Consider the following 26221-nt stretch of genomic DNA (forward strand, 5'->3'; position numbering starts at 1 on the left):
AAGCTTGGCACACATATACGTTATGGATGGCAACAAGAAAAATGACGACAACAGCAACAGCAACAAAAGCAGAGCAGAGTGTAACAAGAACAGTTTGTGTGTGTATTTGCACAATGCAAAAAAGTAAACAAAAGGCGGCAAAAAACAAATACACAAATACAACGCACGCGTAAGCAAACTGTACTACAACAACAGCCCGAAAGTATGCTATACAAATGTGTAACACATACATACATATATATGAAACACCCACATACGCATACATATGTTAAGGAAATAGAGACAGTGGAGCAGAGTGAGGGGAAAAAAAGGGGGGGGGGTTGGTTATGCTCTTTGCGTTTGTTTTCCGCCTTCTTTGTTGCTTCAGCTCGTATTTGTTGATATTTTAAGGCACGCGCCCGAAAGTATGCAACAGAAATTCAGCATGCCAGCTGCAACGCGAAACTTCATCGCATTATGTCTCGCACACACACACCCAAACACTATCACTCGCTCTCTGTCTGACTTTCTCACAATTTAATTCCACTTTCGACAGCTCTTAGCCATTATCAAATCCATTGCCTAAAAGGCTGCGGCTGTTGCTGCTCTCGTTGTTGCTGTTGTTGTTGTTGTTGCTGTTGTTGTTGATGGCGTTGCTGCTGTGCTAACAGTTAAATGCAGCAGCACTTTGCGTTGTCCTCCCTCGCCACAATTTCTATGCAGCAATTCATATGTACGCAACAAAAAAAGAAGTAAAGGCTGCGGCATTTGTTTGCTAAATTTTGGTTTTATTTTTTTCTGCCTCTTTTTCATAGGCCCCAGAGGCTGTTTGGCAGCATTTTTTTTGCTGTTGTTGCTTGTGTTAGTTGATTTCGTGGCACGCACTTGGTGTTGTTGTTGTTGTTGTTGCTGCCGACTATTTTCAGTCCACTTTCGTACGTTTTTATCCCTAAAGCCTGCTTGCGGATATGCGCATGCAGAGAACACAAACAAGCGAACAAACAAACAAACAAATAAACAAACACAACGAACAGCAGCAGCGAAAACAAAAGAAACAAACCAACAAAAGCCAAAATGTGAGAATCGAGAAGTAGTGGAAAAAATACGTACGGTTGGAAAAACAATAAATGGCAAATGTATTGCAGCATTTTAGGCGCAGCATGGCCCAAAACAACAGCGCTGCAAATGTGCAAAAATACGAGTGCCTCTACTTGGCACAAACTCCCCCCTTTCTCCACAAACTGTTTTGCATTTTTATAGCAATATGGTAAATGGCAAAATGGCAAATGGCAAATGGCAAACGGTGAACGGTGAATGGAAACGTCCCACGCTTAACATTTAAATGAGGCAAGTGGCTTTTGAAGCAGGTCAGACGATTTGCATAGCACCCGATAGGAGATGGAGTTGCCCCAGTTTTAGGAAAATATGTTTATGTGTGAATGTATGTGAAAAATACTTGGAGTACTCACTTATATTTCCACTAGGAATGTAAACGTTGCCCGATGGCGTCCGCACCAAACACGATGGCTCAAAGTCAACGCCCAGATCATTGGGATTGTTAGCAACAGCGCCGGCAATTAAACGGGCATTATTCATGCGACTCATTGTCGGATTACGTGGCGGAACATCCGGTGGTGCCGTTGGCGTGACTCCCTCCAGGAGAAAGCCTGCAAAAAAACCAAAATAAAAAATTAGCATGTCACGAATATACAGATATTTGAATACCAACAGTATCTTTGCTGTCTCTCTCAATTATAAAACATTCATCGCCAAACGATATATAAAATTCAGCAGCATTTCACAACAATTTGCACAATATACATTTGCAGTTATTTCTTTTTTTATTTTTTTTTTTTGATTTTGGCGTTGATCATTGCACATTTGACACTAAAAGTATGCTTTGAATATTTAAACAACTACAAATTGCAAAACTGTGAAATGGAAATGGATATTGTAGGCGGAACAGACAGACAGAGAGACTGGCAGGATTTAAGGCCTGCAGGAGAATGGGAATGAGAGTGAGAGCATGCAATCAGTGCGCATTGAAGCTCGGCACGAAAATCAAGCGAGAAAAATGTGCAAAAAAAATGAAATTATTTAGCAGCATTCAAAATTGAATTTGTTTTTCCTGCGACACACACACCAACAAACACACCCGTAGATACAAGAGCGTATCTCTGAAATACAGCAAAATTACCAAGCAAAAGGCAATTTGAAAATCAAAAGCATTCACCTCACCCTCTCACCCTCTCGCTCTCTCGATGCTCAGCAAGATGGGAAGCAAGTCGAAGCAGAAAAGCAGAAAAGAAATCGAAATAAAATTCAATTTACTGCGCTAAAAAATTTGAATGCCATCGTCAGCGACAAAACTCGAGAAGTCGGCGCGAAATGCCTTTGATAAGTGTATATACACATACACAAATTTATATACATTCAAATTGTATATTGTCATGTATGTGTGTAAATGTGTTTGTGTGTGTGTTTGTGTTTGTGGGTGTGTCGTGCCAACACTCTGAGGCTAAAACGCGAACTCCACGAGTATAATAAATTTCAAAAGCATTCACATTCATTCGCATAGAAAATTTTAAGCTCATTTATAGGCTTAAAAAGTAAGGGCACAGAACGTTGAGGACACCCAGGACATCGAGGACTAACAGCTGCTGGCGGCTGGCTGCGCAAACAGGATGCTCGACAAATTCAAATGCCAAGAGCGAAATCGACAAAATAATAAAAAAGCAAACGGCGAACAGCGAACGACGACGGACGACGAACGATGAACGATGAAATGGAGAAATGGCTAGCGGAAGCGCCAACGGCCAACGCGGCAGCGGGTGAAATTCGAAATTGTTGAGATTTGCTTGGTGCGAAAATTATATCCTGCCCGTCCTCACATTCCCATGATTATGCTCAAATGTGTGTGTGCGTCTAGTCCAATCGCATTGCGTTAGGCTCCGGTCAAGAATGGAAATGGAAACGCGCGCGCTCGCTGAAAAGTGGCCTCTATGCTGTGCTGAGACTGTGAGCGGGAAATTTAAGCTGCGGAAAATGTGACACCAGCAGCTTGGGATGCGACGCTGAATGGCCGCAAGGCCTGCGCATTATCATCATAATGAAACACGCCCGACTGCACGACAGAATGGAGCGCCTCTGACTGCTGCCAGCGAAGATTATTTCACGCGGTTAAACACAGCTCCAAAGTTCGGGCACACATTTTTCCACTCTCACACACACACACACACACACACAGACTTCGAATTGACATTGCATTGGAGATGGTTCAACGGTCAGCTGTGATTAAAAACTGTGCAGCTTGAGTGCTGGGGCAGCTGCGGCTTAAATATTTTTGGGACTTTTGTCTTTGGCTTGTGTGTGTAATTAGTTTTCGAGATTTAAGGCGCTTAGCACAGAGAGAGCAGCAGCAGCAGACAAATTTGAAATTGCTAGACTGCGCACACTAGGCGTATGCGCAATGTGCAAAAGACAAAGCTTAATCCGAGCAAAACTTGCACATTTGCAAGCAAATTATTTTGCCATCAACGGCGCACAAGTGAAGCTCATCTTGCGACATTTGCATATTTTTAGTTTTTATACCCGGTAGCCAAAGAGTAAAAGGGTATAAATATATATCTGGTATATTTTGCACATTATGGTATATTTTGAATATAGTAAGATATCCGCTTTTTAATGTAAGCAAAACTGTGAGGTCTTAATTTTAGAATATACCAAATTGATATACCAAAAATACTAAAAATCTTTAAAAGTCTGAATTTGTGTGGTATTCATTTAAAAGTATTCCAAATTAAGCTGAAGGCCTTCGCTGCCATTGCTTTATCAATAGCGTTAGTATTAATTTTAATTATAGCTAAACTTTAAATAAATAAATAAATATTCCAAATTGATATACCACAAAAATACTAAAAGTATACCAAAGCCTTCATTTTGTTTATTCTAAATGAATACCGCACTATTTCGCCTTTATACAAAATTCGTAGCGGGATCTTCACAGTCGAGCACACTCTACAGTATTTTTCCGACTTGTTTTTTCTTTATATGTATATTGAAGCAGTGAAGTTGGAACTGCGCCTTGTGGCTTGCGGCTTTTACACGCGCATTAGTTTAATATTAAACAACGAGTGGCAAAAATGTCAATTGTGGTCTCGCTGCCACGTCAAGGACTAAGCAAAAGCACACCAAAATGGCGACATTTGACGACGACGACAAGCAGCAACAATGCTGATGGTGCTCTTGGCGCTGGCAACTCTGACAGGGCGCATAACAAAAGTAGCTGCTGTTGCAGTCGGTGGCCTTTCGCTTCGCTTTGGCAGTTGGCATCCGCAGCCAGACAGGCGTAAGAGCAGCCGCAGCGGCAGCGGCAGCAGCAGCCAGGAGCAGTCAGTCCATGTGAATGCCAAGCGCAGGAACAGCGCACAAACAGCAGCAACAACAACGAGATAACAACAGAGCAGGCCAGACCAAACCAAACCAGACCAGACCAGGCAATGGCGCTGATAAGCAGCTTATCTTCATTTCTACAACCCCCAGCGTTTATTTTTCTGTGGGTGTTGTTTGTTTTTGTTTGTGTTTGTGTTGCTGCCGTTGTTGTTGTCGCCATTGTCGTTGTCATTTTGAATGCGAATTGTCGTTGTCATTGCTGTTGCTTTTGCTGTTTTCTGGGTACGCAAAATGTGTAATGGCATTTCGTCAGGCGGAGCATGAAAAACTCGCAGCACACACACGACTGCAAATGCCATTGAGCGTGCATGTGTGTGTGTGTGTGTGTGTGTGTGTGTGACAAAGCAAATTTGCCTTGTAGAGTTTTCTTCGCTTTTTTGGCGTTGGCATTTGCTTTCTCTCGTTGATGCTGCTGCTTTCACTATGCTATCCCTAGTTCACTTAGCTCACTCTCTGAGCTGGCTGATGGCCTTTTTGGCATGCAGTTTAATGCTTTTATAATGCACTCGACAACAAATGCAAATAAGCACAGCAAATGGCAAAAGTATTTAAAGACAGTTCCCCCAGTTCTCCATCGAAAGTAATTCCCTCTACTTTTAGTTGGCATCATATGCAAGTTTTAACTTTTTGCTAACGATTTCAACTGGCATTAAAGACAACTTTTGCCAAAACGCCCAAAATGCGTAATGTTAATTAAATTAACAGTGCGTTGGCTGCTGTGGAAAAAGGACACCAGCTGCTTGTGGCATGCCAGGAATGAACAAATACCAGGCAAAGTGGAAGCTGGGAGGGACAAAAGGCATGCCAACACCTTTTGCCAAGGTGCCAGCAACAATAACTGACAACAACAGCAACGGCAGGGAATAAAATAACATCATCAACATTTGCCTCGTTGTCTTCATCATCTTCTGCGAATGAGAGAAATGTAAAGCACTTTCGGTATGACAGCTGCAATGTGAGTTAAGCTTGAATTTGAGGCAGAACTTCGTCTCGCTATTTTACCTCTTTTGCTGTCTCCTTTTAAACAATTTCTTTGGGTTAAATGCGAATTAAGCTGAAGTTTATGAATTCAATTGCGTGAGTATTTCATTTCCAAAACGGGTATTCGGCAATTTGAATTGTTGCGCAATCGATAGCAGCACTTTGCATCGATTTATGTTGCAGCAAATATGTGAACAATGTGCAATATTGCGTATACGCAACGTGCTGCAGGTTCCATACCTTTATTTCGCTTAGTGCTGCTGCTGTCATTTTGTTGATAAGCAGATGCCGCAGAGACACACACACACAAACACACACATCTACACAAATGCATTTGCAGCGACAGCGACAAACAAAAGGCGCTCGCACTGACAATTGTTTAGCTGCAACTACGTGTCGTCCATCTCTCTCTCTGTCTTTCCCTCTCTCTCTTCATGATGGGTTGTTTGTTTATATGCCAGCAGTTGACTGCACCTAGTTAGAGACAATTCCCGCAGCCCCCACGCCATCATCCCCAACTAAACTATAATGCGGGCCATCTATATGCGTGTAAGCGTTTGTCGCTTGTCTCTGTTTATATTTGCACCAACATTTGCACTCATCCGTGTGCTGAGCGGGATGGGGTGTGTTGTGTGTGTGTGTATTTGACCGCCTGTACTTGACATACATAACTATAAATAGTATAGGCAAAGTTGTTAAGTTCTGTGGCCATAGGCACAACGAAAACAGACTCAACTCTCGTCTCGACTCGACTCGAATACGTCTTTCATCTAAGACCACGATTCATGTCCTTGTCAAACAAACATCGCCTAGGTGTGTAGCTCTATATGCACACATACACCACAAAAATATATACATATGTATGTGCGTACATATCGTATGTGTTATTAAATTTAACAAACTTCCTTGGGCCTCCTTTGCCTGTAAATGTCTGGCCAACTATTTATGTCACTTGTCATGTTTCAGCCTCCCACAACTCACGCACCTTTCCCCCCTCCCTTCCCAGCGGTAATACGCCTGTTGTTTGTCAAACTTTTCTCCATCTCTTTCTACACTCTTTCTCTCTCTATCGCTTGCCTAGCTTGGAGATTTATTTAGTCCGAGTGTACGGCCACAAAACTTGGATTTACTTCGACACAATTGTCAGCTTAGTCACGTTTCGTGTTGCTCTCACGGCTAACGCGTGTGTGTGTATGTGTGTGTGTCTGGGATTTGCACACACACACACACACCCACACACACACACACACTCTCGCATCAACTGAGGTACGTTAATACTAAACACGACATATATAAAGGTAAAAAGCCAAAGGCACGCGATGCGCATATTTTAGCTAAAAGTTGGGCTCTTTTTGTTTGCTTTTTGTTTGGTTCTTGTTGTTGTTATTCTTCTTGTTGTAGTATGCTTTGTATGCTAGTTAGTAACTAACTGCTATCGGTAGAGGGGCAGGGGCAAAAAGAGGACAAAGGACTAACGCCAAAGCTTGTTAGGCTCCTTGCTGCTGTTGCTATTTCTGCTGCTGCTGCTGCTGGCGAGGATCAAACTTCGCATCAGAACTGTTTACATGTTGATATGTTGATGCGGCCCCTAAGCTATAGCTAACCTAAAGCACGATAGAGTTTTTCTTTCCTTTTTTTCTTGTTTTTTTGGTAGCTGCTGCTGCTGCTGCTGCATACTTTGCGGCGCAGCTAATCAAATTTAAACGCTGACCCAGTTGAGGCAGCTAAAAACCTTCCATTGAGCCCCTTCTCTGGCATTTTAGCCATCGCATTTTGCGGTTGGCAAACCAACTTTGACAGCTTTTGATAGTTTTTGTCAAGCTGAGAGACGCGACGTCGCTTAATTGATTTTGTGGCATGCAAACTTCACTAGACCGAAGATGGCAACGATGGTGACGATGGCGTCAACGGCACCAAAACCGCAGGCCAGCCGCTTGAAACGATTTGAGTTCATCATTTTTTGCAACGTCTGCCCCCCACACCCCACTCTCTCTCTCTCTCTGCACCTGCTTGCCTACTTAGTGGCAAGTGCAGCTCTGTCAGTAATCCTATTAGACGACGACGACAACGACGACGATGGCGATGGCGATGGCGACCGTCTCGGTCTAGCATACTTTGCGGTTTTTACTTTATCGTGTCGGCCCAAAGTGATGTGTAACTAAAAAGCGAAACGAGCTCAGACCACGCTATGGCCAAACGCTGCTGCATGCTTTAAAGGCTTAAAGGCTAACTAACTGGAGGGCTTAATTGCCCCGAGCGGCACATAATAAACGTCAAGTGACAATTTTCAACAAAAAGTGTAATTTTCAAGATTTATTTGGCACTGACAACGCTTAGAGAACTTGTCGCGCAAAACTTTGTGAAATAAAAATGAAATGGAATCTAATTTAACGCTTTATTTGACACATTTGGAGCGCACTTTGAATGTGGCAAGCAGAAGTCGCAAAGAACTTGCAACTAGGTCGCAACTACGCCCACTGCCACTCAATTCGCGTGAAATTACACAAATTAATGCCGAGCTGTGCGGCATGGAAACATTGCAATTTTTACTGCCGGAAATGCGGCAGAGCAAAGACAAAAAACACAACTTGAAAGTGTGTGTTGCACTATGAAGGCCAGAGATAACTGACACTTTGCCTGCGGCTCATTAACATTTCAAAGTGGCAGCCAGGCTGCGAAAGGGGCAAAGCCAATCGCATTCCAGAGCTGCGAATGTGTGTTGTGCATGTGCTTAACCTTCTTTGTCGACGACAATTGCTGTGACGAGGTGCTTGACATTTCGCCAGCGCCTTGCGGTATGCAACACTCTCACACATTGAGGCCTCACACCCGCCGCCATTTTGCATTGTCTGCAGCCCGAGAAAACTTGCTGCAGTCGAGTTGCAAATTAAGCGAACAAAAGCAGAAAATAAAGCAACTCAACGTTGTCTTCTATTCCCACACACAAAAAGATAGTTCTGCATGTTGCATGCTGTGTGTGGTAGTTAAAGTGCGGCCGTTAAGCACTTTTGTCTCAATGAGTGTCAACAAGCGCCACCAAGCTGAAGGCAAGCCACATATACACACACACACATACACATACACATGAAAGAAAAGAAAGAGAAAAAATAATCGCCCTATTAATGAGCCTTAGGCCAAGTGCAACAAGCTGACAACAGACAACATGACCTGACCCAAGCCAATTCTCCCCCATTCTCAGTTCTCAGTTCACAGTTCTCAGTTGTTTAGCTCTCTAGCTATTTAGCTCATGTTCGTGTGCAATCACCCGAGGCGTGTTCTTAGTTCTTGCTTCTCTATTTTTCAACCAAGACAAAGAGATACTCGGCGGCAAACTGAAGGAGCAGGCACATTGTCCTTGCTTGCAACTGAACTGAGAGAGAGTGCGAATGCTGCAGTCGCTGACTGTCGAATGTTATATTAATCTTGTAGGGAAAAATCTGTAGGTATCTAACGCTAATTGGATTTCATATTTCGTTTTTTTTTTAGCTGACAAAAGTTGCCATGCAAACAACCCAAGCCAATCTAATACATAGAGAATCAAAAAAAAACATTCATCATTATATTGAGCTGCGTGGGAGCAGCAACAACAATTCGCGGCAACACGGCGTATACATTACGCGTTTCACATTACAGATTCGCATTTTGAATGCGGGGGGGCGAACAGAAGAGAGAGCAACAACTGTGGCAACAACAACATAACTTTAATTGGTAAGACATGAAAGAGAAGTCGTCCAGCTCAAGCAGCGGAAACAGCAACTGTAGTTGGGGGTCGACGACGCTGAGCTTTAAGCAGTTTTGTCGACAGGTCCGAGGCTCTTGGCTCTTTATTGTCGTTGTGGCATTTGGTTTATTTATTATTTTGGTTGCAATCTCCGCTCTCCATTCCCCACTCTCCACTTTTCACTCTAGTCGCCCCTCAATTTGTGCTAATATAATTTAAAAATGTTCACTTCTTATTTTCATTTTTTCTGAGTTTGTTGGTTTCTAGCTTGGCTTTTAGTGCACATTGGAGAGTCGTTAAATGGGATTCTCGCTGCTTCTTTCTGGTGCTCGCACTCTTAATTTTTATTTTCCATTTCGAGGGTTGCACACTGACCCTGCCCCACACACACATACACCACACACATACACATACAAACATCTCTCGAGCACTTTGGCTTTGCTCATTTTTTGCGTTTGTAAAGTTCACACAAAAATTGAAAAGTACCAAAAGTTCTGAGGGTTAGTTTTTCTTTCTTGTTCGCCTTTCCATTGCGGTTCTGTTTCTTTTTTTTTTATATTAATGTTTCTTGAGCATCTTAAAGAGAGAGAGTACAAAACACAACTTTCCTTACGTATTAAGCAGGCACAACATTTTTCAAGTTTAGTTGCTGCTGCTGTTGAAGTTTGTTCCTGGTAATTATGCGATGCCGCATGCACAAAAGTTCTGCCACCATCATCCACTTTGGGGTGCAAAGAGGCATGCGAATTATGATGATGATGACGATGACTGCGATGACGACGATGTCAGTGGAACGGATGCGTGGGCTTTACGCTAACATCAACAACTTTCGAGGGCAGCAAAACTTTGATCGACAGCGACTCTCCCTTTTTTTTTTTTTTTTTTTTGGTTTTTTGAAGGGCACACAAAAGTTTCACATACTCCACGCTCTCGCTCTCTCTCTTGGGATTCTAACACATCTTGAGTTTTCATTTTAGAAATTGCTACAAATGCAAATATAAATTACACAACATTTTATGCGGCGCACCTAATTAAAAAGTTTTGTGTATTGCTTTGATTTCTACACACGTTAATTTTGCAATTAAAGTCGGTTAATTGCGGCTCAAGGGCTTCTGCTTCAGTAATAATTCGATTATCGCCTAGGCAAAATGCATATGCAAAAAGTTTGGCAACTTTTTTGTAGTTCTCAGTTTCTGTGTTTCAGTTACGCACAGGCGCAGCGCGAGAGCAACAATTAAAAATAATGGGAAAACATTGCGGCAACAACAACAACGACGACGACGACGACCACGACAACGACAAGTACAACAACTGGAGCTGAATTACACAGTACAAGCAAACGTTGGCATTATGTAAAGCAATTAAAATGTAGCAGTAGCAGTAGCAAAAAAAATAACACATATACATAGCAACCGCTGACTTTTAATGGCATGCAAAATGTATGCCAACGTTGTGAGGGGGCAACAGCGATAGAGAGAAAGCGAAGAAGAAGACGAAGAAGGAGCCAGCTGCGCTTTGCATTGCATCGCATTAAACGATGCCCGCCAAAAAGTATGCAACGAAAAAAATATGTAAGGGAAAAGGCAGCTGCTGTCTCGCTACTCGCTACTTGCAACTGGTAACTGGCAACTTGAAGCTAAACCCGTGATTAAATAAATTGTTGAAAAATGTTAAACAAGCCAACGTGCCCCTCTACCTACTACTGCCGTTGCCCCGCTGACCTGGTAAAAATCTATAAAAATGCAGTGAAGGAGCAGAGAAATGGGGAGCAAAAAGAGGTTCGCCCGCTGTTAGGCAACATATTGCAGTCAAGGCCTCGCTGCGTGTATTTTTTAAATGCTCACCGCTTCCTTTTCGTGTTGTTCGTTGCCTGCCTGCTCGCTGCCACAACGCAATGCAACGCGGCGCATGTGGCACAAACGGAAGCTGCTGTTTGGCTCACATAAATAATAACAATAGTGGGTTAGCAGGGGGAATGAGGAAATGGCAAATGTAGCTTGTGTCTGGCTTTGGCTTTAACTATGTATGTGTGTGTGTGTGTGTGTGTGTGCAGTTGTGGTTGTGTGGGCGTATGGGCGTGGTTAGCGTAAGCAACACGTGTAACAACTGTTGTTACCTCGCACTCATACTCTCTTTCGCATCTGGTTAGTTGCCTCTCCTATGTCCTTTATTGAAACTATTTACGCTGTGTTTACAACCTGTGCTCTCAATGTGCGTCAGAGTTTATCTATTGTATTGGTAATACACGTGTATCTAGGCACCTTTGTTCTGCTTTATAGAGAGGAACATGTGTTTAACCGCTTTGAACAGGCTTTAAAATCAAAGTGAGCAACCAAATTAAATACGAAAAAATAAGATAAAAGGTTCCCATCCAATTGAAGGCAGTTAACTTTCACTCTTACTCCGATGACACCAGAATTAATTGGAGAATTAATTGACGCTGCATACCTGCAAATAGAAGAACAATAATTTATCGATTAGTTATGCTTGTGGCATTTAATTGGCAAAATAATTATAGTTGATAATTGGGCAAGAGTTGTGTGACGATAGCGAATCAAATTTGCAATTTTAATTCCTCATACATAAATTGCACTTTGCACATTCTTTAATTTCATTATTCGCAATATATATGTATGTATGTACGCATATATGATGAAAGTTTTCGCAATAATTTAATTTGGTTGCATTTTGTGGGTAACCGCATTGCATTTTGTGCATTATTCTCTTTCTCTCGCTGAATTGTGTTTATTATTATTATTTTTTTTCTTTCTTTCTTTTTTTTGGTTTTGTTTTTGTGATGTTATTGTTATTATTTATTTTTGGAAACCACGTTATTTTGGTATGCTGATGTTGATGTGCTTTATTGTTGTGTTGTGTTGTGTTGTTCTGCTTTGTCAATGTCACCGCCAGCAATTACCATCAACAATTTAACATTTACAATTTTATGCAACATACATGCATATTATTTTTTTTTGGCCAAGGGTTAGTGTGAAATGCATTTGACAGTTTCAAATATTGTGGCGAAAAACTGTTCAGAAATTGTGTGAATAAAAACCCATCTTGTTAGGGCTACTTTCTGATATAACCATCAGCTTAATAAATCGAAAAATCATACTACTATAGATGACTACAACTTTCGCCTGTAAAATCATAATAAAAATTGTAAAATTAATTTAAATGTCTTGCTAATGAATGTTTACAGCATTCATATTTCTTGCGATGCACCGCGCATTGTCATGCTAAGCATGGAAAATACTTATAAAATGAAAATGAAAATGCAAATCAAATGTGCTTGCATAAGGCAGCAAAGTGACAAAAAATTAGTCGCGGTAACCAGATACACATATGAGATGTGAATGAGATACGAGATTTAGTTTATCGATTGAACTTCTTCTTTCTCTCACTCTCGAATGTCAATTTCCGTGTTGAGTATCTTGTAGATACACATGTATCTATGGGTTTGTTTTTTATCATTGTTTCGCCTGCGTGAAACTGTGAAATGATTCGGAAACTGATATGCAAATTGCTTGTAATTGAGAGAAATCTTTTTTGGTTTTTAGTTTTTTATTTTTGATAAATCTGCGATCATTTAAAATGCATTTCGTGTGTGCACCACGGGAGGGACAGATTGAGGAGTGAGAGAGAGAGAGGGAGGGAGAGCTGCATTGCATAAGCCTGGGCATAAGAGATGGCTAATCAACGAGACTCGATGCCAGCTTCAAGAGCTTCGTTAGCCAGACAACAAGAACGCGCATTTCTTGCGTAGGCAGCAGACATCAGGTTGTCTGACCCGAAACTGAAACTGAATTCCTAAAAACCAAATCCCGAAACGACAAAACAGAAGAGCACTGCTGCTGCTCAGCTTGTTCTTTTTCTGGTTGCTCGCGTACAGTAGCCGCAAGCACATGTCCATGCAACTGGCAACTTGAAACTGGCAACTGGCAACTTGGCTGAGAAGAACACCGGGCGAGGTCGTGGCTGGGACAGAAGTTAATGACTTTTGAAGTTGGCAAAACGGCAGCAACAATGTGAAGCGAATTACCTTTTTTGTGCTTATGCAATGATAATAAAACGCAGACTGAAGCTCCCCACATCTCTCTCTCTTTCTTTAGAGAGATGCGGCGGCAGCATTCAAAAAATATAAATGAAATAAATTACTGCGCAGGCGCAACGGCGCAAACAATGAGAGCCTGGCTTTGCCGTCGAAACACACAATTTGAATGAACGTGCTGCTCCTGGCTTTGTCAGGTCGGTCTCTCAGTCTCTCAGTCTCTCGATCTCTGTCTCTGTCTCTGTGTGTGGGTTCCACACGCGGTCTTCATTTGAATGCGCAACATGTTGTGGCATTCAACGACCCAAGCTAAAGGCTGGACTCTGCGAAACTCCTACGGCTTCATTTGCCATTATCTTGGCTGCAGTTTGGACCGGTTAGTTAGTGCGCTTTAATTTATCGCTGCATCGTCTGCCCGGCGAGCTACAACAACAACAACAACTACACAACTACAACGAGCTACAACAAGCTACACCTACTACCGACAATCTGCAATGCTGCAATGCAATGCAATGCCACGAGGCAAGTCAATTGTCCATTCGTTTTGCCTCTCGTATCTCAACCTCATCATATATTGCCATTGTTGTGCTGCTTCGTCGCTCTTCTTTCGAGTCGAATGCAAATATGACACGGCCTTCCTCCATCCCTCTCCTTCTCCACACTGCTTAACCATCAACTTCTTCTACTTCTCCTGCTGCTGTTGTCTGGCTACTTATTTGCTTATTGAGTTTATTATTGTTGTCGTTATCTGTGCAGTAATACATACTTGATGTTGTTGTTGTTGTTGTTGCTGTGGTCATTGCTGCTGGTTATCATTATGTTTATTATTGCACTTGCCCCCCGCCTCTGCACTGCATTAATATGCGCATCTTTTTGCGCTAATTTAATGTGCTGTCCATTGTTCAAGACTCGTGCCGTGCCCCGGAGTGGCATCTCTCTTTCTTTTTTGCCTTGCCAATTTATGCGCTGTTTGAATTGATCTTTAAGCGAGTCTTATGCCAAATGCGTGTGGGTCTTATGATTATCCGAGAGTCAATTGTGCTCCTTATTTAGTGAACACACGCTCGGGTTTTCAATTCAATTTCGTAAAGTTAAAGTTGAACTAGTTTTTTGCCAGTTCAGTCTTGCGTTGCATTTCCTGGCCCCATGTTTCTTTGTCAATTCGACGGCTCATTTATAGTCGCAGCAGCAGCAGCAGCAGCAGCGAGCTTCAATCTAATGGTCGGCGAATGCCAACCTGACAAATACAAATGCATTGCAGCTTTATCTGCACATGGCCACATGCTCAGAGCTTATAGTACATAGCTCACAGAGCTCTGAGCTCTCAGATAGTTCTGCTTGCAGGCCAAGCAGTTCATCAAGCGGGCTGGCCGTCATCAGTGTCAGAGTGCACGCCCACACACACTGCATGTTCTGACTTCGGATCTGGTTCTGGTTCTGGCTCTGGATGTGTCGATGTGGATAAGAGCATGAGGTTCGAGATTGGGGTTGTAGTTGACGGAGAGAGAGAGAGAGAGAGAGTTAGGGTTGGGGTTGGACTCCATTGTTTGCTGCTGCCTATTTACCATTTACCATTTTCAAGCTTTTCCACTTCCGGGCAATGTACTAAACCGTTTCCGTGTGTACGCCGTAGTAGTAGTCAAGGATTTATGCCGTATCCTCTACCCTCTTGGCTAGTGCTCGAGTTCATAATCTTGCCACTCAAATCGCTAAGCAGCTACCAGGCCACAACCAAACACTGGAGCAGAAGCAGCTGTAACTGCCTTCCTTCTTTAGGACTGCACTTAATTTACCCTTAATTAATTGACCTGCAGTCGAGTCGAGTCTCCTTCCTTCTACCTCAACCTTTTCATTACTTGTTTTTTCTCTCTTGCTCTTGCTACAGACATTCCCTTAGTGTATGTTGCTGTGCTCTAGTTAGTTGTATTTGCTGCAGCGTTTGCCATTTTTGCAAATGTTTTGTGTACATGCAAATCGTTCGCTCAACTCATTCACTCACTCACTCATTCGTTCATTCACTCATTCGTGCATTCAGTCATTCAGTCAGTCCGTGGTCAGTTCCATTCATTTCCATGGACTCGCTCAAGTGGCGCTGTGGCCACTCGAGTGGCTTGCCCACTTGAAAGAGAGAGAGAGAGAGAGAAAGAGAGAATCGAGGACCAAGCCCGCTATCAGCATGCCCCAACATCGACCTGAACTGTCTTGCCCTTCCCCATCTCTTGCCCCTCTCTTTCCCTATTCTCCCTCTCTGCTCCCTGAACTGTGTTCATTTCATTTGAATTTTTATTTTTATTATGCTCTGTGCTCATTGAAAGTGCCTTAAAGTGCAGGTATATCAGCTGTATGCAGACGTTTGTAATATTTTAAATATATATTCAAAGTATTTTTTAAAATAAGCATTCATCACTTAAGATTGGTTTGTTGATCTATCTATCCATCTATATGCAGTTACAATAGCTTTATGATTTTAGTTTTAATCGAAAGCAGAAATGGGTTGCAGGTATCTCACAGTCGAGAACACTCACTCGACTGTAGCTTTATTACGTGTGTTTTATATTATATAGTGTTAGCTCAGTTTGCCAAATCAATATGATTATCTTTAATTATTCAACAAAGCTCTTAACATATGCTCATTAGTTTCACTTGCAAGTAAGGGCATTCGAAAGTCGTTCTCTCGGTGACCCTTTGAGGGCAATTAAAACTTAATAAGCTGCAAGCTTAAATTCAAACAGTTCGTGTGTCGTGTGTTGACTACTTGTATATTTATCGATTAGTTGTTTATCGGTTGTATTTGCCACTCAATTAATTATTTTTACTGCATTTGCGCAAGTTTCCAAGCCTTGCGGTCAATTTGAATAATGTTTAATTAACAGAGCTCAGTTCAAATTGAGGCGAAACGTAACGAAACGAGTCCAATTAAGTCTCGCCGAGTCCGAGTGAGTGTGTGTGTGAGAATTCTATATAGAGAATTGGGTCATTCGGTGGCCGATGAAGAGTTTTGCGATGCTCCGACTCTGACTCCGACTCCGACTCCGGCTATGGCTTTAGCTTATGTGAATGGTGCCTTATTACAGCAACTAATTAAGGCAAAGACTGGGCGCAAAAACTAGCTCACACTTTTCTCTCTCTCCCTCTCTTTATCTCACAGATGTGTGTATGCTTCGAGTTCGCATTGTTGTGCTTGGCCATTGTCCAGCTGAGAGTTGAGAGAGTGTCGGGTGTCTCATAGTAAACTCATTCGCAGAACACTTAATGCGCACTAATGAAATGTCAGCTTAAGTCATAACTCAACTGCAGCAGCAGCAACAGCAACAAAACCCTTGTCCAACTGCTCTGTCCGGCAACAACAAATGAGATTGGCGACTTCAACTAAGCCCCAAGCTCCAAGCCACAAGCTTCCAGCTTCCAGCTAGCCAGCAACAACAACAACAACTGAGCCACTTCTTATAACAAGAATCTATGACAAAGCCAAGGGCGCAACTTTTGTGAGGCTTTTCGCTTGGCTTTTAAATATGACATGCATTTATGAGATTTATGTGTATGTGTGTGAACGCATGTGTGTGTGTGCTACTTAACAAAATGGCGGCCATTGTAATTGATAAGTTCTGTTGTGTGTGTGTTTCTGTTATTGTCCTGCCAATGGACGCCATTTTGCTTACACGCTAAAAGAGTTTGATGATGCTTTGAAGGACTCGCCACTGAGACATAGAATCGGCTTCTCAGTCTCAAAGCACTCCCCCTTTCCCCTCCAAGGGCTCAGGATCAGAACTTGAACTTGGGTAATTGTAGCGGCAAAATTAAATGATGAAAAGTTTTCTTTTTGGCCAACCTCCGCAACATCATCCGCACTCAACCCAGGCACAGAAAGGACGTCGTCCATTTGATTGATGAAATGATAAATATCTGACGCTGTCTTCTGCCATCGCCAGCAAAAATTGTAACAAGCAAAAGCAGAGGAGGGCATTATTATTGCGTTATTATTAAAGCGTTTTTAATGCTAAATGTCAAATGCAGGACAGATAAGCAGCCCCAGCTGTCAATGCACTGACAACACAAGACGAGTCGAGAACGAGAACGAGAATGAGAACAAGAACGAGAATGAATGAATGGATAGATTTGGGGCCAGCTACAGAGAAAGAGAGAAAAGTACGCTCAAATGAATGCCAATACCCAAAAGAAGTTCAACTGGGGAGTGAGAATCATTACTAAATGAGCATGTTATGGGCTTCGATAGATAGCTGACTGTCTGTCTGTCTGAATGTCTGTCTGACTGGAATAGACTTGATATACATAGAAGGAAGAAGCTGAAGAAGAAGAAGCCTCCTCCTGTTTAGCTGCCGATGCTGTCTGAGCTGCAAATCCCACTTAAAATTCGCTTCGTTTACGAAAATGTAATGATGATTAATTACCAAACGCAGAATGTGGCAGGCAGCAGCATGCTGGTTGAGTTTGGCGTCTTTTTTTTGCTTTGGTTTCCTATTCCTCTTTTTATGTGTGTGTGTATGTTTGTGTGTGTTTGTTCTCTTCCGGAAAAGTGCTAAGTACATAGTGTTGGGGTGCCTTTCACTCCCGCTGGCATTGTGTATTGGTCATTATCACTCTCCCCTTTCCCTTCCCCACACTCCACTCCACTCTACTAATAGTAGTTCCACAAAAGTAATTAATATGCCAAAGTTTTGCCGTCGCTGTTGTTGTCAGCTCAGAGCAGAGCCTGAAGAAAGCTTCTCCATCCAAAGCCGGATGGGTTCATTAAAATGAAGGTTAAGCCAATGTTAAATGCAGCCTCCAAAATATGGTTTGCTGATGATTTCAAATGCAAACCGAGAGAGCGAGAGACAGATTCGAAAACGCAATCAGCGCGTTAACCGCAAATGCAAAAATCAAATAATTGTACATGGTTAGCAGTGTTTGGTTTCGAGTTCGGGTTCGGACAGCTGAGGGTCACAAAATGCGTTGTGTTGTGTCTAGCTAACTAACTAACCAGCTCTCTGGGGGGCTTGTCGACCGACCGCATTATGGCTCAATTAAAAACCATTTTCACGCTAATTGCAATGCAACGCGACCTGAGGCTCATTTGATCATTGGCGAATTGCAAAATTTATCAAATTCAAATTTATTATAATCAAAAGCCAGCGAAAATAATGCACACATTTGACACGCAGCCACCAGCTAGCTGCCTGCTACAAAATGCCAATGCACTTAAAAACACATTTACATTAAACCCATCAGCTCTTCGACTCGTTTTTTGGTGCAGTCAGTTGAAGTGAACAAAACGCTAATTTGTTTTTTAATATGCGGCAAAAGAGAGACATGGATATATATCGACATGGATATATAGACTCGAACTCGAACGCGAGCTCGAACTCTTGCTTGCTTGATTATCTACTCAAAAATTCATAAACCGAAAAGTGTTTCATCGTTAACACCCGAGACTCTGTGAGTAGTTTGCTTTTGGTTTTGGCTTTGGCTTCGGCTTTGGTTAAATCCTAGGCTACGTTGTGGCTTAACAATGTTATTAAAATTAATATAAATGACTTGGACTTGAGTGCGGCATGGACATTAACAGTTGCTGCTCTCCCCTGGCTTCCCCCCAGCTATTGATGACGGGCGGTCTTCGACTGAGGTAGGCGGAGGCAGTTTTGTCTTCCATCTACCAATAACGTGGCGGTAACCTTTTGCTGTTGTTGTTATTGTTTTTGTAATTAACGTGGCTGTAAAAACACAACACAATACAACAACAAAAAAAGAAATATAAAACACTGAATGCCGTTCAATGTTCTCGCTTTGCTTTTGTCTTCAATTTTTTTCGCTTTTTGCTTTCTTTCATTCAGTTTTGTCTTGGACAATTTGTACGCTTCTTCAGTTGCTACTCTCCCGTTGCTGAGAGCCCTGAGAGCGTAATAATTAATAATGTTCTTCATATACTCGTAGAGGCATAAAGATTTTCCAGTCTCTAATGAACGGTGATTGCTGTGAAGCGTAAAGCAAAAAACGCGTTGTTGGTAACGAGTTTTATTAATTAAAGTGTAGCCCAAAAGTGCTTTTTGTTGAGCGCCATTTAAGCCGATTATTTGTGAAGAATATACATACATACATATATAGAGAATACTGTGAATTTGATGCTAATCTTTGTGTATTAAGCGCGACTTTGATAGATTACGAAGAGTGTGAATTAATCAACAGTTTGTGTTAATTTTTCCATAAATTGCTTTCGCCATTTATTATCCATCTATCTCAGTTCCAAACCATTTGCTTAGCAAGCCAGCAATAAAAGTTTTCATGCAATTGATTTACCTTTCCATTACCAGTCAATGACTCCCCCTAAAACTATCTGTGCTCGTAGTTTAATTATGCCAAGGAAAAACTTGAAGCAAACCACAAGACATGGTTAATATTCGATTGAAATGAACGACGAACGAAAAGCATACAAAATGCAAATGCTCGAGACTATTAATAGAAATAAATTGAATATGACTCGAGTGTGTGTATTGCATATTTGCCAACTTCCATATTCATGTGCGATCGAATGTAATGCCAAAGCAGTCGGAGCAGAGTGAGAGAGACAGAGAGGCTGACAAACAGAAGAGACACACACACACATGGAATATGTAGAAAGTCGAACTTCTTATGCAAAGCCACTTAACAAAAAGCAATTTATTTGCACATAATTTGTGAGCGCCGCAGGATATTGGCTGAGAGCGTATCCTGGCCTCCACCTCCCCCCAACCCCAAAAGATACGTTGACAGTCAGTCCAAACAGTCAGCTAGTCAGCTAGTCGGCAAGTCACCGAGTCGACGCACTAAAATTACAAATTAATTTTCCGAAAATTTGCGCAAAAACTACGTTGAAAATATGCCATGTCTAGGAAGAGACAACATTATGTGTGCCCCCCACACTCCTCCCCCTCTCCTCCTTCTCACTCTTGAATGCAATCTCGCCATCCCGCAAGGCGATTGTCGTTGCCGAGAGTAAATGAAATGTATTGAATTGACATAAAAGTCGCTCAAGTTAATTCCCCGGCAATGTAATTGGTGGGCCACGCCATCTCCTCTCCCTCCTCCTCTTTTCACCCATTCCACATCTTGCGTCTTTATCCTGCAGAATGGTAAAGACGCTCACATGATTTCGGGGGGTTGTTTGAGGCACAAAAAGGAAAAGCACAAGAAGAATAAGGAAAATCTATACAACATTTTGGACAATGTCAATTTGTTAGCATTTATTGAATTGTGAATTATTAAAGCGAACAAATTGAAAACGCAAGTGAAAGCGAGAGAGAGAGAGAGAGAGAGAAAGAAAACACTTCTCATATGTAGGATTTCATATGAATGTATATGTACACACATATAGCAGAGAGAGTGAATGTATCTGTAGCTTATAGAAATACCATATTGTGTATACAAGCAACACACAAAGGCAAAGTCGATTTAGTTGGCCAAATAAGAAAAGAAGCCAAGCTTCATATATGTATGAGGAAAAAGGAAACGTTCAACCGAATGGTGTGGGCTATAAACAGGATACATACACGATATATATAGTATACACTGAAAGAAAAGATCTAGATTGCAAATCTGAATTAAGATTTCTTCGATTATGTTCAATTTTGTTTGTTAAAAAAATATTTGTTAAATAAATAAGAATAAAAAGATCATATTTTAGGATTACAATCTTGATTCAAGAATATATTCTGCATTAAAAATAAGATTGCACATTTTAATTTAAGAAATATAATATATAAAATCGAAAGATCTTATAAAGTGTTGGGATTGCTTTATAATTAGAACCTAATTTATGTTGTTGTGGCTGTTAGCTCAATAAGTAGAGATTTTTCCATTATTGAAATAAGATTAGAATTTTAAGATTGGCCAATTTAGATTTCTTGTAGAATTATGATCTTGATATAAGAATAAACCTTCTTGGTTCAATTTTGACAACATAATATTCTTGATTCAAGATTGTTTTTTCTTTCTGTGTAGTATATGCAGCATATATGTATTCATAGGACGAACATTATAATTTTATTGAGTTTCACGCAACAGCTGAGCTAGCTACCTACTAGATTGTGTGATGATTTCTCAACTATTTTGTATTAACTTTCGCATCGGAATGCCATTCGTTGTGTGTGTGTGTTGGATCAATGCTGCTCTCGCGGCAGTTTCATAAAAGCCAAAATCAGACGAACGAAACCAGCAGCCAACAGAGGCAACACAATTCCCCCCTCCCATCTATAGCACTTAACCCCCGCATGTTTTGGGTCGCCTGCCTTTTCTCCATTGAATGGGAGGTGGATTGGAGAGTACCAAAAATAAATGCCAATGAAAGCGAGTAATAAATGCAAACACACTCCCAAGCCAAGCAAAAGGAAGCTGAGCAAAATGTGTTAGTTATGAACAGGCGCGAGCAAGAAGGGGCGAAGGAAAATTGTGGTTACGATTGCTGCTGTTGTTATTCAACAAAATTTAATAAGTAAATAGAGCAGAAAAGCAAAAGAAAATCATAAGAAAACTGCAAGCTAGACGACTGCCAAATAAGCAATTGCTGATTACAGTGGCAAAAAGTTGTTCATCTTTTTTTTCTCATTCTTTTTTTTTATTGTTGTTGATAGGCATGGCAAATCGATAGCGTGCGCTCAAGTGGGGTATAAGGATGTGTATATATAGTATAGTATAGTAGAAGTATGGGGTGCTGGTGAGCAACCCTCGCTCGCTAACATTAACAGCATCCATTTCTTGTGCAATTTTTCAAATATTTGTCTTGGCCAACGCTTTTTCACAATGCCATTTTCTCTTCGGCTGACCAAAACAAATGCCAACTAATATAAAGAGAGAGGGGAGTGTGGTGTGCTGTGTAGTGTGTGTGCTCAAGAACCAGCCAAGATATTTGTCACGCTCCCCAACCGAACTAAACAGCTCACCAGCAAGAGAAGCAGCAGCAGCTATCCGTTCCATTATCAAATCGTTGACATTTATGCCGCCGGCTTCAGCCATTGGCAGCACTTGATTATGATGAAACAAGCGACGTGACTTGGACTTGAAGGAAAACAGACTTGCAAGTCTTCAAGACTTCGACTTGGACTTGTCGCTGGTACGTGTTAAATTATCAGTGGCGAGTCCTTTTATGCTGTGCGATATCCCGCGGCTTTGTTTAGTTTATAAGTTCGTTAGTTAGTTAGTTTGCTTAGTCTTGGTGTGTGGGCAGTCACTGAAGTTGAAGCGGACGATAACCACACACACACACACTCAGACACACTCTGTGTTTAATTACAAAAGCTGCTTAAGACAATTGAAGTTATTTGCTTTCAACCATGTCCAAGTGCTGCGTGCACAACAATGGTCAAGAGGCCACTTGAACGCATTTAGCGATAAGCCTCGACAACTGTCTTAGCAAAACCAACTCGCCACAATTAGCTTATCTGCCAGGCAGCGGCACAAATTGGAATGCGATTAATCAAGCCCGGTCAGGCCAGGTCGTTGCTTGCCACTCAGTTTAATGCCTTGGCTCGACTTCGTCTCTATTATTATTTGGCTTCATTCGCTCGTTGGGAGTCCTTTTATCAACTGGCTTTTTGAATGCTCGCCAAATGTGCCGATGCCGAGTAGGAAATGCGACAAAAGCAATTTTTGAGCATCATGTTTATGGGGTTCTGCATTCGAAATGCCAACGGCAATAAAATAAGCAGGCGTATAAAATGTTTGTCGCATTTTAGGCGCAGTCTCGCTTGCCAAGTGCCAACAACAAAATCGTTTGAGCCAAAACAAAACTTACACAAAAGCAGAAAAAAAAATGCATAAATTATTTTTGCCAAAAGTGACAGGTCAAAGTTGTTTTATATCGCAATTTTTCGCAACCTTTTTCTCAGTTTTCTTCAGTTTTTCCAGTGCATTTGGCGTGCATGTAATAACAGCACATAAAAATCACACTCGAAGCCAGTGCACGAGAGGATTACAGATAAGTTATGCACAAAATTCGAGAGCACATAAAAGGAGTTTAAAATTCCATTCCATTTCATGCTAACTGACTGACTGACTGACTGACTAAGTCGACTTAGTCTGAGTCTGAGCGCCTTTTGAGAGTTCTTTGGCCAGTTCGCTGACCCTTTGAGAGCAGTCCCTAGCATGTTTTAAAGATTTCTCTGTCAGTTGAGATTGAAACAAAAAAAAGAAAAAAAAAAAAATGTTGCCACTGCAGTTGAATTTGAAGAGCTCTTCTCTGTTCGCAATTCGCAATCGCAGAAGTATGACAAAGGAAAACGATAACACTTGGCCAAGCATTTTTTTGTGTTCAACAATCATATTTCTATCTCTTGCAACTGTCCTTGTCATACTTGACAAGCAAGCAGACTTATTTGTCCCTTTTCCCCTTCTCTCTCTCTCCCAAAAAAAAAAGAATGAAAAGTTCTAGTCGTCATTTTCTTGGCAATGCGTCCTCTTACAGTTCAATTGCTGTTTTGGGATGCTCCACATCAAAAAAAATAGAACAGAGCACAGAGATAGAAAAGAGGCGCTGCGCTGTCCAAATATTTTTCTTACATTTCCGTAATGGAAGGAAGGGAAAGACTCATTTTTGACAATCAAGCGTTTTCCGTTTTTAATCAACGACAGCGCATCGAAATAGTTTTGCGATTGCTTCATAAATACTTGTCACGGCTCAATGGCAAATTTATAGCCGTAAACTAAAAAAAAGTGAACCAAATGTTTATTATTTCAAATTCTCAAAAAAAAAAACACACACACATTTTGCATGCCGATCAATTTGGCATTGTGCTGGAAAACTGGGCCAACTATTTTATGCATTGCTCAGCGAACTTTGAATTTGCAGCAGGAGGGCAACAGGAGAGCATCCATCAATTTTTATGACGCCCCAGCGAATGTCGCTGCAGTTCTCCCATATAAATAACACTGCGAATTGGCAATGCACATAACAGAGTTTGTCGGTCGGTCCTTGTTTTATCAGCGACCAAATTGCAATATATATATCCCTTTCTCTTTCAAATGGTTGCAGTTGGCGAAACAATAACCCGCCGTGAAACTGACCCCCAGGGAGATCGCCGGAGAGAGATTGCGGCACACAGTTAGCACCAATTTGATGGCTTTTGCATTGTTATTGCTGCTTCAGTTAATCTGTATTGCAGTTGCCAATCGATCAGCTGTTGTCGTTGTCGTTGTTGTTTTGTGGTTGCCCCTCCATTAGGTGCCGCTTAAAGAGGTTGCCTATGCACACACATACACTCGAAGCAATCACGCCCATCACAACCATCAAATTGCCGCCCACGTAACAGCAATTGCAAGCACTTAACGCTCTCCCCTCTCCCCCTCTTTCTCACTCACCGTGCTACGCACATTTGTTTGTAATGAAATTATTTAACTTGAACGCAGCCGCGGCTGCCACTTGGCAAAGGATCTGAGAAACGCAGCTGCCATGGATGCCAAACTCAATTAAAACGTCAGCACTGCTGCTGCTGCTGTTGTTGCTGCTGCTTTTACTTCTATGGATGTTGCCTGTTAGTTATTTGCAACAACAATAGCAACTACTTGGCGCACATGCCAACTGATAATTAACTTGAAAATCAACTTTTAGCAGTTTCGCTTGCTGAGAAACACACCGAAACACTTAAAGACCATGACTATTCCTTGGTGAAAGACACTCAGCTCTTAAATGACTTTATTGCAAACAATTGCGTGAAATTAAGTAAATGGCAATATATTAGGAAAATACTAAAGTATATGTCAATTAACTAAATTTGAATTTTACTTAAGTAATGCATTAAATGATGAAATAGTTTGGTATTCGGTTAGTATTTCATTCAAAAAGTATTTTGAAGTAAAAAAGCTGTCCTTTAGAAGTATTTTCTCTTTAAGATTAATATAAAAAATAATAAAAATGTATATAAATGCATTATTAAAACAATAATATACTATTTAAATCTACATTTATAAAAACACCCAAAATTATAAAAAAAATCTGTTGTTTCTATTAAACTTCAATCAAGCTTAAGTTGACTCTAAGCTTACATTTTACCCCACCTTAATACCAGTTACTAAAACTATTCTTTCATTAAGTATGTCATCTAAGTTTTCTTATACTTCTTTTTGCTTTGCTTAGCTTGGGTTTTATTTTTTGTTTGGTCTTTCAAGCGCAAACTTTGCTATAGTAAAAACTAATGAAGCGACAATTTGTTTCTGTCTTTTTTTTGTTGTTGTTGTTGTTGCTACCTTCTTTTTCTCACATAAAATTCAATTTGCGTTTCAGATATTTATGTTGTGCCTGAGGTGTGTGTGTTTCTCTCTGTGTGTGTGTGTGTTGTGTGCTGTATCTTGGCTCGCCCAGTTCTTTTGGATGATTGTGTAACGCTTCAGTTGGCAGCGCAGCAACGTTTTTATAACCCGTTTTATGTTTCGAGCTATTCAGTTTTTGTTATGGGTATTCATTAGGTCAGGCAATTAATTGTCATTTGTCAGCTTATGATGGGCGCATTTGTTGCTGTTGAAGAGATTCGTGTGAAGATGCGAATGCGTTGTGAATGAAAAACATGAATTCATTCAGCGCAAAACTTAATTTCTTATGCCATTTTGGCATTCTGATTGGGGAAGTCACATCAAAAAAGTTAAAGCAAGGCTGACACATTAAAAAAGAGAGGGAGGGGCAACAAATTCATAGCCAAAAGCATGTTCATAATGTTGGCGTCGTTTTGAAAAATTTATGCCAAAAAATATCAGCCAGCAAATGAAATGAAAATCGAACTAATGTAAAATTTATCGCACAAACACACACACACACACACACAGCTGCTGCACAGCTGCAAAAATTTGCTTCGGTTCGTTATTGTAGCCGCATGCTGCAACAGCTGCTGGCAACGACGACCAAAATGTTGCATAAAACTTGGCGCCCCACATGAAGCAAACCCTCGCCTCAATCCACACCCACACACACTCACAAATTTTGTGTATGCGCTTTTGTTGGCATAAAATTTTGCGAATAATTAGAAAATTGTGGCAGCTTCTTCCATCGTTCTTGCCAGCTGTTGCAGTAACAGCAGCAG

The 26221-nt window shown here is 41.2% G+C and overlaps 1 protein-coding gene across 5 annotated transcripts in view; it reads right to left on the reverse strand.

The window, feature by feature from the left end:
- The window catches only part of LOC132789343 (teneurin-m), a 145276-nt gene that overhangs the window by 58768 nt on the left and 60287 nt on the right, over positions 1–26221 (reverse strand). For all 5 annotated transcript variants that reach the window (XM_060797304.1, XM_060797303.1, XM_060797302.1 and 2 more), the window contains exon 2: positions 1449–1646. In XM_060797304.1, the coding sequence (XP_060653287.1) occupies positions 1449–1646 (198 nt within the window). The remainder of the gene's footprint in view (positions 1–1448; positions 1647–26221) is intronic.

The sequence above is a fragment of the Drosophila nasuta genome, chromosome 3 (assembly GCF_023558535.2).
Source record: "Drosophila nasuta strain 15112-1781.00 chromosome 3, ASM2355853v1, whole genome shotgun sequence".
Classification (NCBI taxonomy): Eukaryota; Metazoa; Arthropoda; class Insecta; order Diptera; family Drosophilidae; genus Drosophila; species Drosophila nasuta.